The sequence below is a fragment of the Rhinolophus hipposideros genome (genome assembly GCF_964194185.1).
Source record: "Rhinolophus hipposideros genome assembly, chromosome: 14".
Classification (NCBI taxonomy): Eukaryota; Metazoa; Chordata; class Mammalia; order Chiroptera; family Rhinolophidae; genus Rhinolophus; species Rhinolophus hipposideros.
Window position 1 is genome coordinate 17,559,481 of NC_138060.1, and position 16,999 is coordinate 17,576,479.

Here is a 16,999-nt window from a genome sequence, read left to right on the forward strand (position 1 = left end):
GTCCCGACAGTTTCTACGGAGCTGGGTGTAAGCACTAGACTCTTTAGAAATTTGTCTGATGGCTTCATTATTCTTAAAGTACACAGAGTTATGCATTATTCAAATACAATTGAGTAGTCCTGGTAACTTAACTGTTTTATAAGAGCATTTTTATGATCTGCCACAGAGAATGACTAATAAAATCAGAAACGACACACAATTATTTAAGTTTGCTTTTTTAAAATTGGTGAGGCCAAATAGACATCTAGCTTGAAGAAACCTTTAATATGTTTAGATATGTAACACCAAACCAACATATTTTAAAATGTAATCTTTTAAAGATATAAGATGAGAATACTAGTCTTGCCATATCTGGGGACTTTTTAGGAAATTATTTTAAATGAAACATTGTGAGTGTTACAGATTTCGGAGGTTTGCTATGAATTCTGTTTACATCACGGATAGCGTGTTAGGAACTAAACAGCCTTTCTAAAACACACTCCCACCCCACTCCAGGAGATACCATGTTTCTCCGAAAATAAGACCTGGCCTTGTATTAAGTTTTACTCCAAAAGACGCATTAGGGCTTCTGTTCAGGGGATGTCATCCTGAAAATTCATGCTAGAGCTTAGTTTCCGGTTAGGTCTTATTTTCGGAGAAACACGGTATTATTGTCTGGTGAGTTACCAACCGATATGCTTCTAAAAGAAGCCAGTGCTGTGTTAAATGGAGACAAATGGGTTGCTTTCCTGCTGAACTTCTCGGAAGTGTTTAGTGGCTCATAATCATTGTGATTGTCCAAGCAGAAGGTCCCTAATGGATAGGTCCACGGCCCACGAGTCCCTAGTCCCCGTTTTTACCCTCCTCTCCAGCAGACCACTCCCGCTGGCCTGCTTTAGGGAGGCAGGCCATGAGGACTCTGGCAGGATTGGCTCCTGTTTTACTCTTGCTAATCTCGCAGTACTTTAATCATTTTTAAATCACAATTGTGATGAAAGAGTTGTTTGGTTAAAGGTTTGATTGAAGGTCTGGCCTGCCAGACCAGATAGCCTCTGAGAACAAGTCTGTCACTGGTACCTGGCAGAGGGACTGGCACATCGGAATTGCCCAGAGAAGCGGTGGAATAAAGGCAGTAAGGAGTGCACATCTCCCAGCTTTTAATCACTGCACCCTGCGAAAGACGCCAGGGCCTTGTGACAGAGCCCCGGGGGGTGGGTGAGATCCCTAATTGGAGGGGTCAGCGTAGGGACAGCCAGGGGTGTGTCTGCATGTGTGTGCGTGGTTGGTGGAGGGTAGACAAGAGCAAGCACAAGATCTTGAATTCAGGAATAAGCATCACTTACTGAAAACTTACTAGGCACCGTGTTAATGAGATCTGAGAGTCCCATGGCACTAAGTAGTAGGCGTGGTTCTTAGGGCATCAGGCATGTTAACCCACTGAATCTTTTCAAAATTCTCCAAGCTTAGTTCTGCTTTTACCCCCACTTCACAAGTGAGGAACCTGAGGCTCAGAAAGTTTTTATAAGTCCCCCAGGTGACACAGCTAGTAAGTGGTAGGCTAGCCCCCGCCCTTTGTAACCACTGCGCTGTGCTACCTCTTCTCTTTTCCCTTTTGCACTAAGAGCTTTACATTCACTGCCCCATTCAGCACTGGCAACTCTGACGAGAAGGACTAGTGTTCGAGATGAGGAAACTGAGACACTTTCCCGTGGTTCTCTGGTTGATAAATGGCAAAGCAGGTATTATTGAGACAGTTTGGCCTCATAATCCAGGCTTTTAACCATTCTCAGTGTTTTAAAATACTTTTTAAATGTTTTAAAATTTAAGTCCTAAGTGGAATGCTAGATATGAAATGAAAAACAGTAGAACAACCCCCTTTGAGTGTGGGATGCTGGATGTAGACCTCTGTTGATTCACGCTGCTTTTCCCACTCCACTGTCCTGTTCGTCAGCCCCTAGATGACGTTGTGGAACCTTCAGGCTCTAGGGAACGCCGTTTGAGAACCACCAGTGTGGGTAATTGGAAGCCCCGCGAGATGTCGGAGCTGGGCCAGTGGTACAGTTTTTGACAAACTATTGATGGCTTAGGCTTATTTTCCTGGAAGGAGGGAGATAAGCTGTGACAAGTCCTGTGGCACATCTTTTAATCTCAGCCCCATGGGGCCCAGGTCAAAGATATGCAGTTACGATAACTGAAAAAACAAAACAAAAAAACCAGGAAAGTCTAACCTTCATTTTTGTCTTTGGAAAACATTGAAGGGCCCCAGAATGACCCGTAGTAACTTTTTATTTCTCTTCCCTTGTTCTCTTTTTCCCGGTTTTTTTCCTTCTGCCCTTAAAACAAAATAAAAATAAAAAACCTGTCTTCATGCTCAGTCTCCATGCTCATTCTTACTCTTTCCTCTCCCATTTCTTTCTCCCACTTTTTATTGTATAGATTCAGGGGTGTCCAAACTTCCTTCAGCATTTTTTACCAAGGGCCATATGCGGTAAAATACACAAACAGCCGGGCCACTCACTCAAGGTGAAGTACGTATTGCCTCACCTGGCTTATTTAAGTAAACTGAGTATATTTTTGGAATTTGCTGCGGGCCAATTCACAATGGATTGAGGACCGTAGTTGGCCCGCCGGCCACACTTTTGACACCCCTGGCATAGATCATGATAGCCTGCACTCCAGAGTCCTATACCTTGGCACCCAGTTTCACACGTCCACTTTGCTACCCATTTGCTAAATCCATTTCCTAAAATTCAAGAACAGACCTGGCTGAGAGATACACTCTGGTGTGGGTAGAGGCAGAGACAAAGGCTAGGAATACATACACACACACACACACACACACACAATTATTTTCAACTCTATCATATATGTGGGAAGGGAGGGGACCCAAGTTTGCGGCATCAAAAGTAATGATAGAAAGGAATGATGGATCCAAGAAGTATTCCAAAAAGAACTATAGAATTTGATGATGAATGGAAAATAAAAGAGGAAAGAAGGAGAAGGAAGAGACAAAAGTGGTTCTGAGTTCTTAAACATGAGTGATTGAGAAAAGCTCAGGGTATTGGACCAAAATGGTGGGTTGGTTAAGGAGTGGGAGGTTGGGAGGGAGGGGATTGGTGATAAGGATTTGGTTTAGGCAGATGTTACTGGATCATGAGTTGGCTTTTGGTCATCCTGAATTTAAAGTGATATTAGGACATCCAAATACAAGTGACCAACAGGTGGTTAGGTATATATGGAAAAGGTCAAGTGAGTAAAAGAAGACAATGTTTGGAGAATTATCTGCCTGGAGGTGAGAGCTGTGGAGACAGATCTCAATCCTTCCGAGGAGCCATCCAGATGAGGAAAATGTCTCTAGGATAGAGTCATAAGGGTAAGGACCCAGGTGTGGACTACCAGAAGTTGAAGAATTTACTAAAGAAACAGGGAAAATAGGTTCCCACTCTAAAGAGAGCTTCAGAGAACCCAAGGAAAGTGTTGGGTTTTAGAAAAATGGGGTCAGATACAGCCCCACTCACCAGGAAAACTGTTTCTAAGAAACTGTTTAATGACAAGGGGAAAGTTCTCATGAGACATTTATTGAAAACTGTTTACAAAATTTTGTATAGCATCTGAATCACACACACACACACACACACCTCAAATCTTTGTGCGTATGTGTGCGTGTATGTGTGTTAAGTTTATTGGGGTGACAATTGTTAGCAAAGTTACATAGATTTCAGGTGTACAATTCTGTACTACTTCATCTATAAATCCCATTGTGTGATCACCACCCAGAGTCAGTTCTCCTTCCATCACCATATATTTGATCCCCCTTACCCTCATCTCCCACCCCCCAACCTCCTTACCCTCTGGTAACCACTAAACTATTGTCTGTGTCTATGAGTTTTTGTTCACATTTGTTTGTCTTGTTATTTTGTTGTTTTCAGTTTTGTATACCATATATCAGTGAAATCATATGGTTCTCTACTTTTCCTGTCTGACTTATTTCGGATTTGGCATAATCTTAACTAAAAAAATGTCATTATTTAATCTTAAATTTAAAAAAAATAAATTTTCATATCTATGTCTTTTAAATTCTGTACAATGAATGTAATTTATCTTATCAGAAAACGGTTATTTTATTCATATCCGTTAGAAGAAGAAGAAATCACATATAGGCTACGTCATCTCACTCAATGCCCACAAGCATCTACTAGAGTAAGCAACATGGTCCCTGTTTCCAGATAAGGAAACAGAAGCTAAAAGAGATGAAGGAACTTGTGTCAGTCACATAGTAGTAAGTGTGGAAGCCATGATTCTAATCTGTTGGTTTTTAAGACACAAACAATATATACATAGCCAGCTAGAAGGTGACAATATTTTGCAGAAGGGGAAGAAGTTGGGGGAGCGTTTAGCCATGCAAAGAAAAGACACTTGGTAAGAAGGAAGTTACCCGTGGCCTGCAAGGGTAGAGTTTCCATAAGGTAGCCAGAATAAAAAGCAGTTTCCTCATGAGAGGGGATTAGTATAGGTAGTGGAGAGGAGAAGGCAGGTGTAGCACACCTGATAACAAGTTTGACAATTCACCAGTCAAGATAGGCCATGCCAAGCTGTAGGGAACTGACAACTCCTCATCGTAATGTGGCACAACAAAGGACTTGTTTGGGTCATATGGGTTGGCCTTGGGCTTCATTGTAATCACTCAGGGACTCAGACTGAAGAAGACATCATCTGAAACATGCCTCTACTCTTAGCATGTCAGGGAAAAGGGAAGGTGGGGGTCGAGCACTAACACTTAAGTGCTTCTACCTGGGTATGACAATGATTGTATTGGCCAAAGCTCAACAACGTAAAGAAGGAGGTTCCTATCATGTGCCTGTAAGGAGAAGTGGCATGTTGTGAGCCCTTCTAATGATCACCACAGCAGGGTACATGTTTCTTGCTTTTTAATGCTCTTGCTTGCATAGCAAAGGAAACATTTGCAGAACTCGAGAACATTTAACACGGGAGGCACCATGGGCAACATCTATGAAACAGACTTCAAGGGTCATGGATTATTGGCACAAAGCTAGAAACAGTGGTCATGTTAGGACTCGAATGATAGATACCTGAGTCTCTGCCACAGGTGGTCCTCAGAATGCAATACTCACTGGCCAGGGCCATGTGAATTAGGAGGAGTATGAGGCCTTGGCCTGGGGAGCTATTTCTAAGGTGTTGAGAAGAGCAGCCTCACCTTATACTAGAAGTCATGATGTTGGAAGCCAACCTGGCATTTCCATCAGTAAAAACTCTGGATTATTTCTCTCAGGTGCCAAGGTTTTTCCATGTGCTTATTGCTAATGGCCAGGGTAGATTGCAAGTCATTAATCCAAGGTGTAATTGTTAAAGCTGGGTTAATGTAAAACTAACTGGTGCGTGCCCCAAGTAGTCAGGTGGCAAGTGAACTTGGAAACCCAGTTCAGTGGTTCTGTGTCTACAGATTGCAGACAGGTCAGCTTCAACCAATGAGAGAGATTCAGAAAGGAGGAATCCAAGCTACTTTCTCATTTTTGGGGGGAGGGATTAATAGTACATTGATTAGAATAAAGAACAATTTATTAATGGAAATGGGGTCAAGAGGACACAGGCAATCCTACATGTAGAATCAGGATCTGGGTCAGCACTTGGAATGACCACAATTCTGATATTTTTCTTTTTTCTTTTTTCTCTTTTCTTTTCTTTTCTTTTCTTTTCTTTTCTTTTCTTTTCTTTTCTTTTCTTTTCTTTTCTTTTCTTTTCTGTTCTTTCTGTTCTTTTCTTTTCTGTTTTCTTTTCCTTTCCTTTCCTTTGCTTTCCTTGGCTTTCCTTTCCTTTCCTTTCCTTTAATCCTTCCTTCCTTCCTAATTATAGTTGACATACAGATGTACAGCATAGTGATAGAACATTTATATACCTTACAAAATGATCACCACAATAAGCCTAGTAACCATCTGTCACCGTACTTAATTATATTATTAACTATACTCCCTGTGCTGTATATTACATTTGCATGACTTATTTTATAACTGGAAGTTTGTACTTCTTAATCCCTTCCCCTTTGCTACCGGTCCCCCACCCACGTCCCCTCTTGCAATTATCAGTTTGTTCTCTGTATCTGTTTCTATTTAATTTTTTGTTAGATCCCACATATAAGTAAAATCATATGATTTTTGTATTTCTCTGTTCGACTTATTTCATTTAGCATAATATCCTTTAGGTCCATCCATGTTGTCACAAATGGCAAGCTGTCATTCTTTTTTATGATCAAGTAACATTCCGTTGTATGTATATACGAGATCTTCTTTATCCATTCATCTACCAATGGACACCTAGGTTGCTTTCATATCTTGGCTGTTACAAAATATGACGCAGTGAACATATGGGGTGCATATATCTTTTTGATTTAGTGTTTTTGTTTTCTTTCAGATAAATACCCAGAAGTGGAATTGCTAGGTCATAAGATAGTTCTGTTGTTAATTTTTTGAGAAGTCTCCATACTGTTTTCCATAGTGGCTTCTCTAGTTTACAATCCTGTGTACCTACCGTGCATGATGGTTTCCTTTTCTCCACATGCTGGACAACACTGAATATTTGAAGTCTTTGATAATAGCCATTCTGACAAGTGTGAGGTGATAATACCTCATTGTGGTTTTGATTTGTTGAACATCTTTTTATATGTCTCCTTTGGAGAAATGTCTATTCAAGTCCTCTGCCCATTTTTTAATTGGATTTCTTGTTTTTTTTAAATGTTGAGTTGTATGCATTTGTTCTACATTTTGGTTATTAACCATTTATCAGGTATATCATTAGCAAATATCTTTTTCCATTCAGTGTATTGCCTTTTCGTTTTGTTCATGGTTTCTTTCACCATGTAAAAGCTTTGTACTTTAATGTAGTCCGATTTCTTTATTTTTGCTTTGGTTGCCTTTGCCCAAGGAAACATATCCAGAAAAATATTACTAAGAGTCAGTTTATTTCTAGATCTTCTAGATTTTATATTTAAGTCTTTAATCCATTTGGAGGTGTTCTTTTTTTTTTATGGTGTCAGAAAGGGATTCAGATTCTTTTTATTTCTTTTCCTTTACCTTTCTTTTTTAAAAATGTATCAGTCTCATTTTCCAATAGCATTTATTGAAGAGACTGTCTTTTCCCCATTGTATATTCTTCCCTCCTTTGTCATAGATTAATTGACCACATAAGTGTGGGTTTGTTTCTGGGCTCTCTATTCTGTTCCATGGATCTATGTGTCTGTTTTTGTGCCAGTACCATGCTGTTTTGATTACTATAGCATTATATTATAGTTTGAAATCACGGAGAGTGATACCTCCAACTTTGTTTTTCTTTTTCAAGGTTGATTTGACTATTCAAGGTCTTTTGTGGTTCCCTATAAATTTTAGGATTATTTGTTATAATTCTGTGAAAAATGACATTGGTGTTGTGATAGCTATTGCATTGAATCTGTAGATTGCTCTGGGTAGTATGGAAAATTTAACAATATTAATTCCTGCAATCCATGATCATGGTATATCCTTCCATTATTTTGTATTCTTTAATTTCTTTCACCGATGTATTACAGTTTTTGGAGGATAATTCTTTTACATCCTTGGTAAAATTTATTCCTAGGTATTTTATTCTCTTTGAGGACTGTAAATTGTATTGTTTTCTTTGTTTCTGGTTATTCAATAACAGTGTATAGAAATGCATCAGATTTCTGAATTTTAATTTTGTGTACTGTAACTTTACTTGAATTCATTTATTAGTTCTAATAGTTTTTTGGTAGAGTATTTAGGATTTTCTACATATAGTTTTATGCTATCTGAAAATAGTGACAGTTTTACTTTTGTCTTTCCAATTTGGATAACTTTTATTTATTTTTCTTGTGTGATTGCTGTCACTAGGGTTTCCAGTACTATGTTGAATAAGAGTGGTGAGGGTGGGCATCCTTTTCTTTTTCCTGATCTAAGAGAAAAAGCTTTTAGCTTTTCCCATTGAGTATGTTAGCTGTAGGTTTATCATATATGGCCTTTATTATTTTATGTTCCCTCTATATCCACTTTGTTGCTTTTTTTAATCATAAAAGGAGGTTGACTTTTATCAAATACTTTTTCTGCATCTATTGAGATGATCATATGATTTTTGTCTTTTGTTTTGTTTATGTGGTGTATCATAATTGATTTGTAGATATTAAACCATCTTTGCATCCCTGGAATAAATTCAGCTTGAACATGGTGTATGATCTTTTTTAATGTATTGCTGGATTTGGTTCATTAATCTTTTGTTGAGGATTTTTGCATCTATTTTCATCAGGGAAATTGACCTGTAATTTTCTTTTTTATACTGTCTTTGTCTGGTTTTGGTATCAAACTAATGGTGGCCTTGTAAAATGAGCTTGGGAGCCTTCCCTTCTCCTGGAATTTTTGGAGTAGTTTGAGGAAAATAGGTGTTAATTCTTTTTTGAGTGTTTGGTAGAATTCACCTGTGAAGCTGTCTGGTCCTGGACTTTTCTATTTGTCGAAAGTTTTTTGATTATGGTCCAATTTTGTTACTAATAATTGGTCTGTTCAGATTTTCAGTTTCTTCCTGAATAATTCTTAGAAGATTATATGTTTCTAGAAATGTATCCATTTATTCTAGGTTTTCCAATGTGTTGATGTATAATTTTTCATAGTATTATAATACTTTATGTCTCTGTGCTGTCAGTTGTCATCTTTCCTCTTTATTTCTGATTTTATTTATTTTGGTCCTCTCTTTTTTTTCTTGATAAGTCTGGCTAAAGATTTACCAATTTTGTTTATCTTTTCAGATAACCAGATTTTAGTTTCACTGATCTTTTATATTGGTTTTTGTTTGTTTGTTTCTATTTTATTTCCACTTTGATCTTTGTTGTTGTTTTTTTATTCTACTCACATTGAGCTTTATTTGTTTTTTCTCTTGTTCCTTTAGGTGTAAGTTTACATTGTTTATTTGAGATATTTCTTATTTTTTGAGGTAAGCTTGTAGTGCTATGAATTTTTCCCTTAGAACTGCTTTTGCTGTGTCACACAGATTTTGGATCATTGTATTTTCATTTGTCTCAAGAATTTTTTTTTTAACTTCCTGCTTTATTTCTTTGTTAACCCATTGATTGTTTGGTAGCATGTTGTTTAACTTGGGTTTCGATTTTTCTTCTTGTAAGTGATTTCTAGTTTCATACCATTGTTTTGTTTGTTTGTTTGTTTTTCTTTTCTTTTTGGTTTTTGATAACTAATCGCTTCTGTTTATTTTAGTACGTAATATATTTTTTAGATCCAAGTATGATTCTGAGTTATCACTCTGTTTAAATATCCATAAGGTATTTTTATTATTTTTGCAAAGATAGGTTATAAAAATTGCAAAACCAGATAGATTAATAGTAACACACATATCAAAATTAGGTTTAAAATGTAGGTCACAACTCTCATTCACTCCGTCTGGGCATTGAAGATGTTATAAAGATACATACTTAGAATACCACCAAGTATCCCAACACTTCAGACATAGGTGTTGTCAAAAGGTCTTTCTCTGAGTTTATTAATCAGAAACCATCGAAATTTTATTTTTATACTACTGACATGATTTCATTTTGGTACATGGAATTATTATTTCTCCTACTGTAGCAAGTTCTCATTTTCTCAAGGCCTTTCCCCCAACATTTATGGAAATAAAATATTATATTTCCAACCTTTAACTTAAAATGTTATCCTGATAGATAGATAGATAAATAGATAGATAGATAGATTAGGTAGATTAGGTAGATTAGATAGATAGATAGATAGATAGATAGATAGATAGATAGATAAGATTAGATAGATAGATAGACAGATAGACAGATAGATAGATAGATTAGATAGATTAGATAGATAGATACCAGGTTGGTATATTTAGATATATCCTTTCGAATTTTAGGCTAAGCAAAGAGGTGAATTTAGAACTATATTAACATTATTAAAGCAGAAGACAATCCAACTTGATAGCAAGAGAAAATGTGAGTGTGATAGTGTTTGATACAGAAATATCATGCAGTGTTTGATATAGAAAACATTGATTTTTGACATGTTTTATTCAAATACCAGTCTGATGACACAAGGCCCCAAAACATTCAAATAATAAATGCAAAAGAAACAGATGTTAAAGATTGGTCTTCAAACATGATAGCCAATGATGCCATGCTTGCCTGTGATCTCACCAACGTAGAGCCACACCCGCATCTAAATGCCACCAAACCATTCAGCAGAGCTTCCTTAACTGTGAGCTGTGTGAAGCTACCAGTTTGAACACTATTGACTATTTTTGTCAAGCTCTGAGTAGCTGTAGTGATCTCAGCAGGGATTGGAGGAACCAGCTCAACCTTGGCATAGTGCCAAAATGTGGCCAACGTTTTCTATGTAGTAAGTCACAGTAGTGTTTTCTAGCCAGGGCCTTCTCTGTGAGGTTACAGACAAATTGGGCCATGGTTCTAGAACAGGAAGTCCGTGATCTTGGATGGATTGGGTGAGATGCTTGATATGATTTCAGTCCTCTTAAATTTATTGAGATTATTTTTATGGCCTGCTGTGGTCAATCCTGGACAATGTGCACTTGAAAAAAAAATGTGTATTCTTCTATTTTTATGTGGCATATTCTGTAAATATCTACAAGTCTATCTGGTCTAATGTGCCATTTAAGGCCTTATTTCCTTGTTGATTTTTCTGTCTGGATGATCTACCCATTGATGTAAGTGGAGTGTGAAGTCCCCTACTTTTATTGTATAACTCTCAATCTCTCCTTTAAGTCTGTTAATATTTCTTTATATATTTAGGTTCTCCTTTGTTGGGTGTGTAGATGTTTACAAGTGTTATATCCTCTAGTTGGATTGATCATTTTATCATTACGTAATGACCTTTTTTGTCTCTTGTTCCAGTTTTTGTTTTAAAGTCTATTTTGTCTAATGTAAGTATTGCTACCCGAGCTTTCTTTTCAATTCCATTTTCATGAAATACCTTTTTTCAATCTTTGTTTTCAGTCTTTGTGTGTCTTTCAATCTGAAGTGAGTCTCTTGGAAACAGCATATGGATGGGTCTTGTCTTTTTAATCCATTCAGCCACTCTATGTCTATAGATTGGAGCATTTAGTCCATTTACAATTAAAGTTATTATTGATAGGTATGTAGTTATTTTAATTTTAATTGCTTCCTGTTGTTTAGTGGCTCTCTGTTTCTTGTTCTCTTGCTTTCTTCTCTTGTATAGTGATGAGTTTCTTTAGTAGTTCGTTTGGGTTCCTTTCTTTTTATTTTTTGTGTATCTATCATAGGTTTTTGGTTTGTGGTTACCATGAGATTCATGTATAACAAGCTATGTTTGTAGCAGTCTGCTTTAAGTTGGTGGTCACTTAAGATCAAATGCATTCTAAAAGTACTATATTTTTCACTCACCCTCCCCCAAGGTTTATGTTTTTTGACATCATATTTTCCACCATGTGTTTGTGTTTACATTCTTTAATTTATTATTGTAGTTTCACATGATTTTACTACTTTTGCCTTTTATCATTCCTACTGGCTTTATATAATTGGTTGATCCACTACTTTTACTAAATGTTTGCCTTTATCAGTGAGATTTTTTTCTTATATTTTCTTATTTTTAGTTTTAGCCTTTTCTTTTCCACTTAAAGAACTCCCTTTAACATTTCTTGTAGTGCCAGCTGAGTAGTGATATACTCCTTTAACTTTTGCTTGTCTGGGAAACTATCTCTCTTTCAATTCTGAAAGATAGCCTTTCTGAATTAGGGTATTCTTGGTTGCAGGTTTTTTGTCATCACTTTGAACATATTATGCCATTCCCTTCCATCCTGCAAAGTTTCTGCTGAAATGATAATCAGTTGATGATCTTATGGGTTTTCCCTTATGTGTAACAAACTGCTTTCTCTTGCTGCTTTTAATACTCTGCCTTTATCTTTAACTTTTGGCATTTTAATTATAATGTGTCTTAGTGTGGGCCTCTTGGAGTTTATCTTGTTTGGGACTCTGTGCTTCCTGGACTTGGACATCTATTTCCTTCACCAGGTTATGGAAGTTTTCCATTATTGTTTTTTCAGGTAGGTTTTCTATCCTTTTCACTCTCTCTTCTCCTGCTGGGACCAATATGAAGCAAATGTTGGTATGCTTGATGTTGTCTCATAGATTTCTTAAACTATCCACATTTCTTTTTCGTTTTTCTTCTTGTTGTTTGATTCTGTGATTTCCACTACTTGTCTTCCAGGTCATTGATTTGGCCTTCTGAATCATCTAACCTTTTGTTGATTTCCTCTAATGTATTTTTTGTTTTTGTTATTGTATTCTTTGATTCTTATTGATATTTTTTTTTCATATTTTCTGTCTCTTTATTAACGTTCTTACTAAGTTCATCTATTCTTCTCCTGAGTTTGTTGAGCATCTTTATAAACAGTGTTTTGAATTTTTTATGTGGAAGATTGTTTGTCTCTGTTTCATTTAGTTCTTTTTCTGGGATTTTGTCCTGTTCTTTCATTAGGAACATATTTTAATATGTCTCCTCATTTTGTGTTTTTATTTATGAATCAGGCGAAAGAGTAACCTCTCTCAGTCTTGAATGAGTAGCCTTATGTAGGAGCTTCCGCTTTGTAGACTGAGTGTGCCAGGTGTCTTTGGCAGGCTGGTTGGAGGTGGAACTGGTCCCGACCCAGGCCATTGGGAGTCCTGGGGGCAAGCCATGCTGGGGCCACTTTGGCAGTCTGGCTATAGCTGTAGCTAGAGAGGGCCACAGGAAGTTCCAGGAGCAAGCTGCATCTGGGTTGGAACTGGAGATGGAGCTGGTATGAGCCACAATGTGTCCCAGAGCAAACCACATCAGGGACTGCCTTGGCAGGTCAGCTGGAAGCTGTAGTTGGAACAGGCAGTGGAGAGTCCTGGGAGTAAGCTGTGCTGGTCAGGAACTATAGCTGAGGCCAGCATGGGTTGCAGGTGGGGCCAGGAGCTATTGCTGGAATGGGTGCAAGCCATGTAGTATCCTAGGGCAAGCTGTGGAGTGGGGGTGGGCCGGGGGCTTGGATCCTGAGGCACACTGGGACAGCCTGGACCAGCTGGCTAGGACTCCTTGATTCACCTCCTGCCTGTGCAATGAAGGTGGTGGGGGCACACAACAAATGGCACTCCCCAGTGCCTCCAACCCCAGAGAGAGTTCCTGCAGTTCTCCCACCCCATTTCACAGATGCTCTAGTTAGTAAATTGATTTCCTTCACATTTAGTATAGATGCCCTTTAAATCGCTGATTCTTTGCTGTGCCTTAGGGCATGTGTGAGGCTTCTCAGTGCTCCCTCCTTTTGTAGGTTGGTATGTTGGGGATAGGGTTTCCACAGGACCATGTCTCCACCTCTCCTACCTGTTTCCATGTGGTCTCTCTGTCATTTGTTGTGCAGAACTGAACAGTTCTTCAGAAGGAATTGCTCTGCTTGTAGGTATAGATTCAATGTGTTTGTTGAAGGAAGTGAGTTCAGAGTCTTTGTATTCCACCATTTGGACCCCACCTGATCTTTCTTTCACACTGCAATTGAATGTGTAAAAATAGGGAGAAAAGGAGGAAAAATAAAAACTCTGCTTCAGTCTCACCAAGTGTAGCATTGTAGAAGCTTCTAGTCATATTCATGATATTCTATGAACTTATGTGAAAAACTAAAAAGTTAATGATTGTACTTTAAATTTTATATTTGTAAAGTTAAAGAATAATACTCTTTATTCTTCAATTAAAAAGGTGTGGACCTGTGACTTTCATAGGTTACCCTTTATATTCCTTGCTTTTTAAACTGTTTTTGGTTTTGGCTTTGAATTATATTACATGGTCATCAAGTTTCCTCTTTTTATCAAGGAAAAATAGAGGGTTTTCTGAATCTTAAAAGCTTGTAATTTATCTTGGATGTGAACTATAAGGCTTATTCTGAATAAATTCCATGTAAAGCTGCAGAAATTGTGTAGAAAGTCTTTATGAATTGGAACTTAACATGTCACTGACACATTCTGAAGTGTGTTCTGTTGACTTTAGTGATGGATGATCCCATTCTGCCAAGTTCAGCTGGAAGGGGTGGCTTAGAAACCCAAACATCAACTCTGGAATCTAGAAACTTCCTGGAACTTCCATGGTTTTAAATCAGCAGGGTGGATGCAATTTGCATCTGTGCTAGGGATGGCATTCCACCAGCTTGCTCCATGGAAGTCTCTGGAACAGAACTATCAACACCCACCCTCTTTGTTGTGTGTTGCTTTTTTAAAGCCCCCAATGGTTTGGAGAGGATAAGGCCTTGCCTTGGGACTTCCCAGTCCAATTTTTTGGGACCTGGCTGAAAACCCTGGATATTTGATAGTCTGGCTTATTTCTATGGTGTATTAGCACCCTATAAAAGTTACATGTCATTTATTTCAAGTTTAGAACCCTCTCAAACTTCAGGGGCAAACCAAACTTGAACCTTTTGTGGCTGGGATTCTGTTTACCTTTGGCCAAACCTTGCTTCCTGAATGTGAGGCTGGGAGGTGAAAGGGAGCTCCTGAGGCTCCTTGGACATCACATCGCTTTTGCCAAATAAGGCTTTGATAGGCTAAAACATGAATAAATCTGAAACACATAGATTAACTTCCTGTCAGAATACTCTGGGGCCTACACACAAAAGTATGTTGTGCCAGGCAAAATGCATTTTGACTGTTGTCTTCCACCAACTGTGAGACAGTCGCTTAGATTTTTGTCAAACCCAGGTTGAAACTGGGTCAAGTCACTCACCCTCTACTTCTAAGAAATGTATTAAATAATTTAAAGGTTTTGGGACAATCAATTGTATAAGGATCTTGGAGAAATTTGGACTTTTCTTGTATTTGAAACATTTACTTTTAACCAAGGACAAAGAAAGACTGGACTCTAAGATCGAGTGCCCATTTCAAGGATGGCTATGATTTCTTTATGCCTATTGTAAGAACACAAGCTAGCAAAGCATGCCTTGTGCTTGGATGAAGGAGAAATAACAGCCCACGTTCTGTGTCCATTTCAGATAGAGGAGCTGATGAACGCACTGGAGAAAACCAGGCAGGAACTGGACACCACCAAGACACGTCTCGCCTCCACACAGCAATCCCTGGCTGAAAAGGAAGCACACTTGGCCAACCTCCGAATAGAAAGGAGGAAACAGCTAGAGGAGATCCTGGAGATGAAGTGAGTACCCAGTTTTGCTTTCCTAGTCTCCTAGTTTCCCTCTAGAGATAGGGAAGGGAAGGCTAGAGAAGACGAAGAAAGAGCTTGGAGCAAGAGTAATTTAGCTAACATTTGACTAGTCATTTCCGGGACTACACTTCTTCTTCTTTTTTTAAATTATACCTTCCATGTTCGAATTTGCACGTTTTTCACATCTTTTATTAAAAAAAAAAAGGTATCAAGCATTAGATTTTGTGTGTCTGTGTTTTGTGGATGGTGCTAGTATTTGTAGGTCTGACACACGGTTCTGAGCTGGCAGAGAGAGAGAGGCCTCGGTAAGCACAATGGTAATTTGAGCACTGCTCCGAGTTAAGTGGAAACTTTTCTGAGGAGGTATTTCCTAATTGTGACTCTAACTTTGCTAATTATATTCTTTTCGCTTGTGTACAATGCTTTGCTTGTGTTGGCTTTCATACGGTCTCAAGGTTGGCACCTCTTTGTTTCGAAAGCAGGACTCTGATTTGCTGGGCTGACAAAAACAGGCTTAGAAATCCGCTCATGCCCTCTACCCCGTCCTGGGGAAGGCTAGGTAAGGGGGGAGACTGGAACCAATCACTTTTCTTTGATTTAATCAATAAAGTGTGGCTACATGCTGGGTATTGGTCATTCCTGTGGGCCTGTGACACACCATTCTCCACTTAGGTTTTATTTTGTTCTCACAATGAAATAATACTGCCATGGAGGAACACAGCAAAGCAAATTGCTCAAAGATATTAGAAATCATCAATTGCTATAAATCGGTTTTTCAAGAAGTAGACAAGAAGCAGCATCTCTATAACTTTTAAAATGAAATAATTACTAAAATATAATTTAAATCCCACTTCCTTCCACAACAAGGGGAAATGTACATAATTAGGGCATCTTAAGCCGTAACACAGACTTTGAAATTGGTGGCTAGGTATGGAAGAATGACCTTATCCTGACCCCGCAAGTCTTACACATGGTTAACATTAAACCCAGAGAGCTTAGATCATGGAAAATATGGAATGAAATATTTTGAAAGATTTAATAATGAGGACAAAACTTTCATTCCTTGTCAACTACCTCAGTTTCTCTAAGACCAAAGAATAAGTAGTTATGTTTTCATATAAACTTGTATAAACTCACATTTTTCCTAATAAAAGATGATATAATAAAAACAGATATTATTATCCTCAGTTTAGAGGTGAGGGAACTGAAACTCAGAGAGATTTCAAGTAATTTGCTTAAGGCCATCTGGCTAGGATTAAAACCTAAGTCTTCTACCTCAAGCTCCCTTTCTACTACCTCATTTTCTCATGGCGCTTACGTGAACTTCACCGAGCCCGGAACTTCTGTTGTTTGCACCAGTGCAGTAATCATACTGCCTAGAACGTCGCCTGGCGTGTGGTAGGTGCTCAGTAATTATTTGTTGAATGAGTGCAGACATTGAATGTGGAGTTTGGATTTTATGTAACTGAGAAGCAAAGGATTTCAAGCATCTGTGTCATTTTCACCTTGATCAATAATTGATTAACAAGACCCGTACATTGATTTCATCAGCCTTTATTCTTTTTCATTCACTTCTGCCTCCTGGGTGTTGTTATGTGTCAAGTTCAGCCCAGTGTCTCTCATTTCTCTCCAGCTGTTTCCGAGTTAACTCTTTATCTCCTAGAGTGATTTATTATGCCATTTTAAGGAAACTCGCATTCCCTTCCTGTTTCTAAAAACAGCACATTCTTTCAACATTTGGAGAGAGCAAGTAACGGTGAGGCATGCTGATTCGAGAGTCATCAGGCCTGAGTTGCAATCCGGTTGCTTCT

General features: G+C 38.2%; 1 protein-coding gene and 1 pseudogene across 2 annotated transcripts in view; one reads left to right on the forward strand and one right to left on the reverse strand.

The window, feature by feature from the left end:
* The window catches only part of ERC2 (ELKS/RAB6-interacting/CAST family member 2), a 931,911-nt gene that overhangs the window by 551,032 nt on the left and 363,880 nt on the right, over window positions 1-16,999 (forward strand). The window contains 1 exon segment of the mRNA XM_081072100.1: window positions 15,019-15,179. Within this exon segment, the coding sequence (XP_080928226.1) occupies window positions 15,019-15,179 (161 nt within the window).
* On the reverse strand, window positions 10,140-10,449 carry LOC308507288 (ATP synthase subunit g, mitochondrial-like; annotated as a pseudogene). The gene has a single exon. The product of its transcript is annotated as an ATP synthase subunit g, mitochondrial-like (transcript).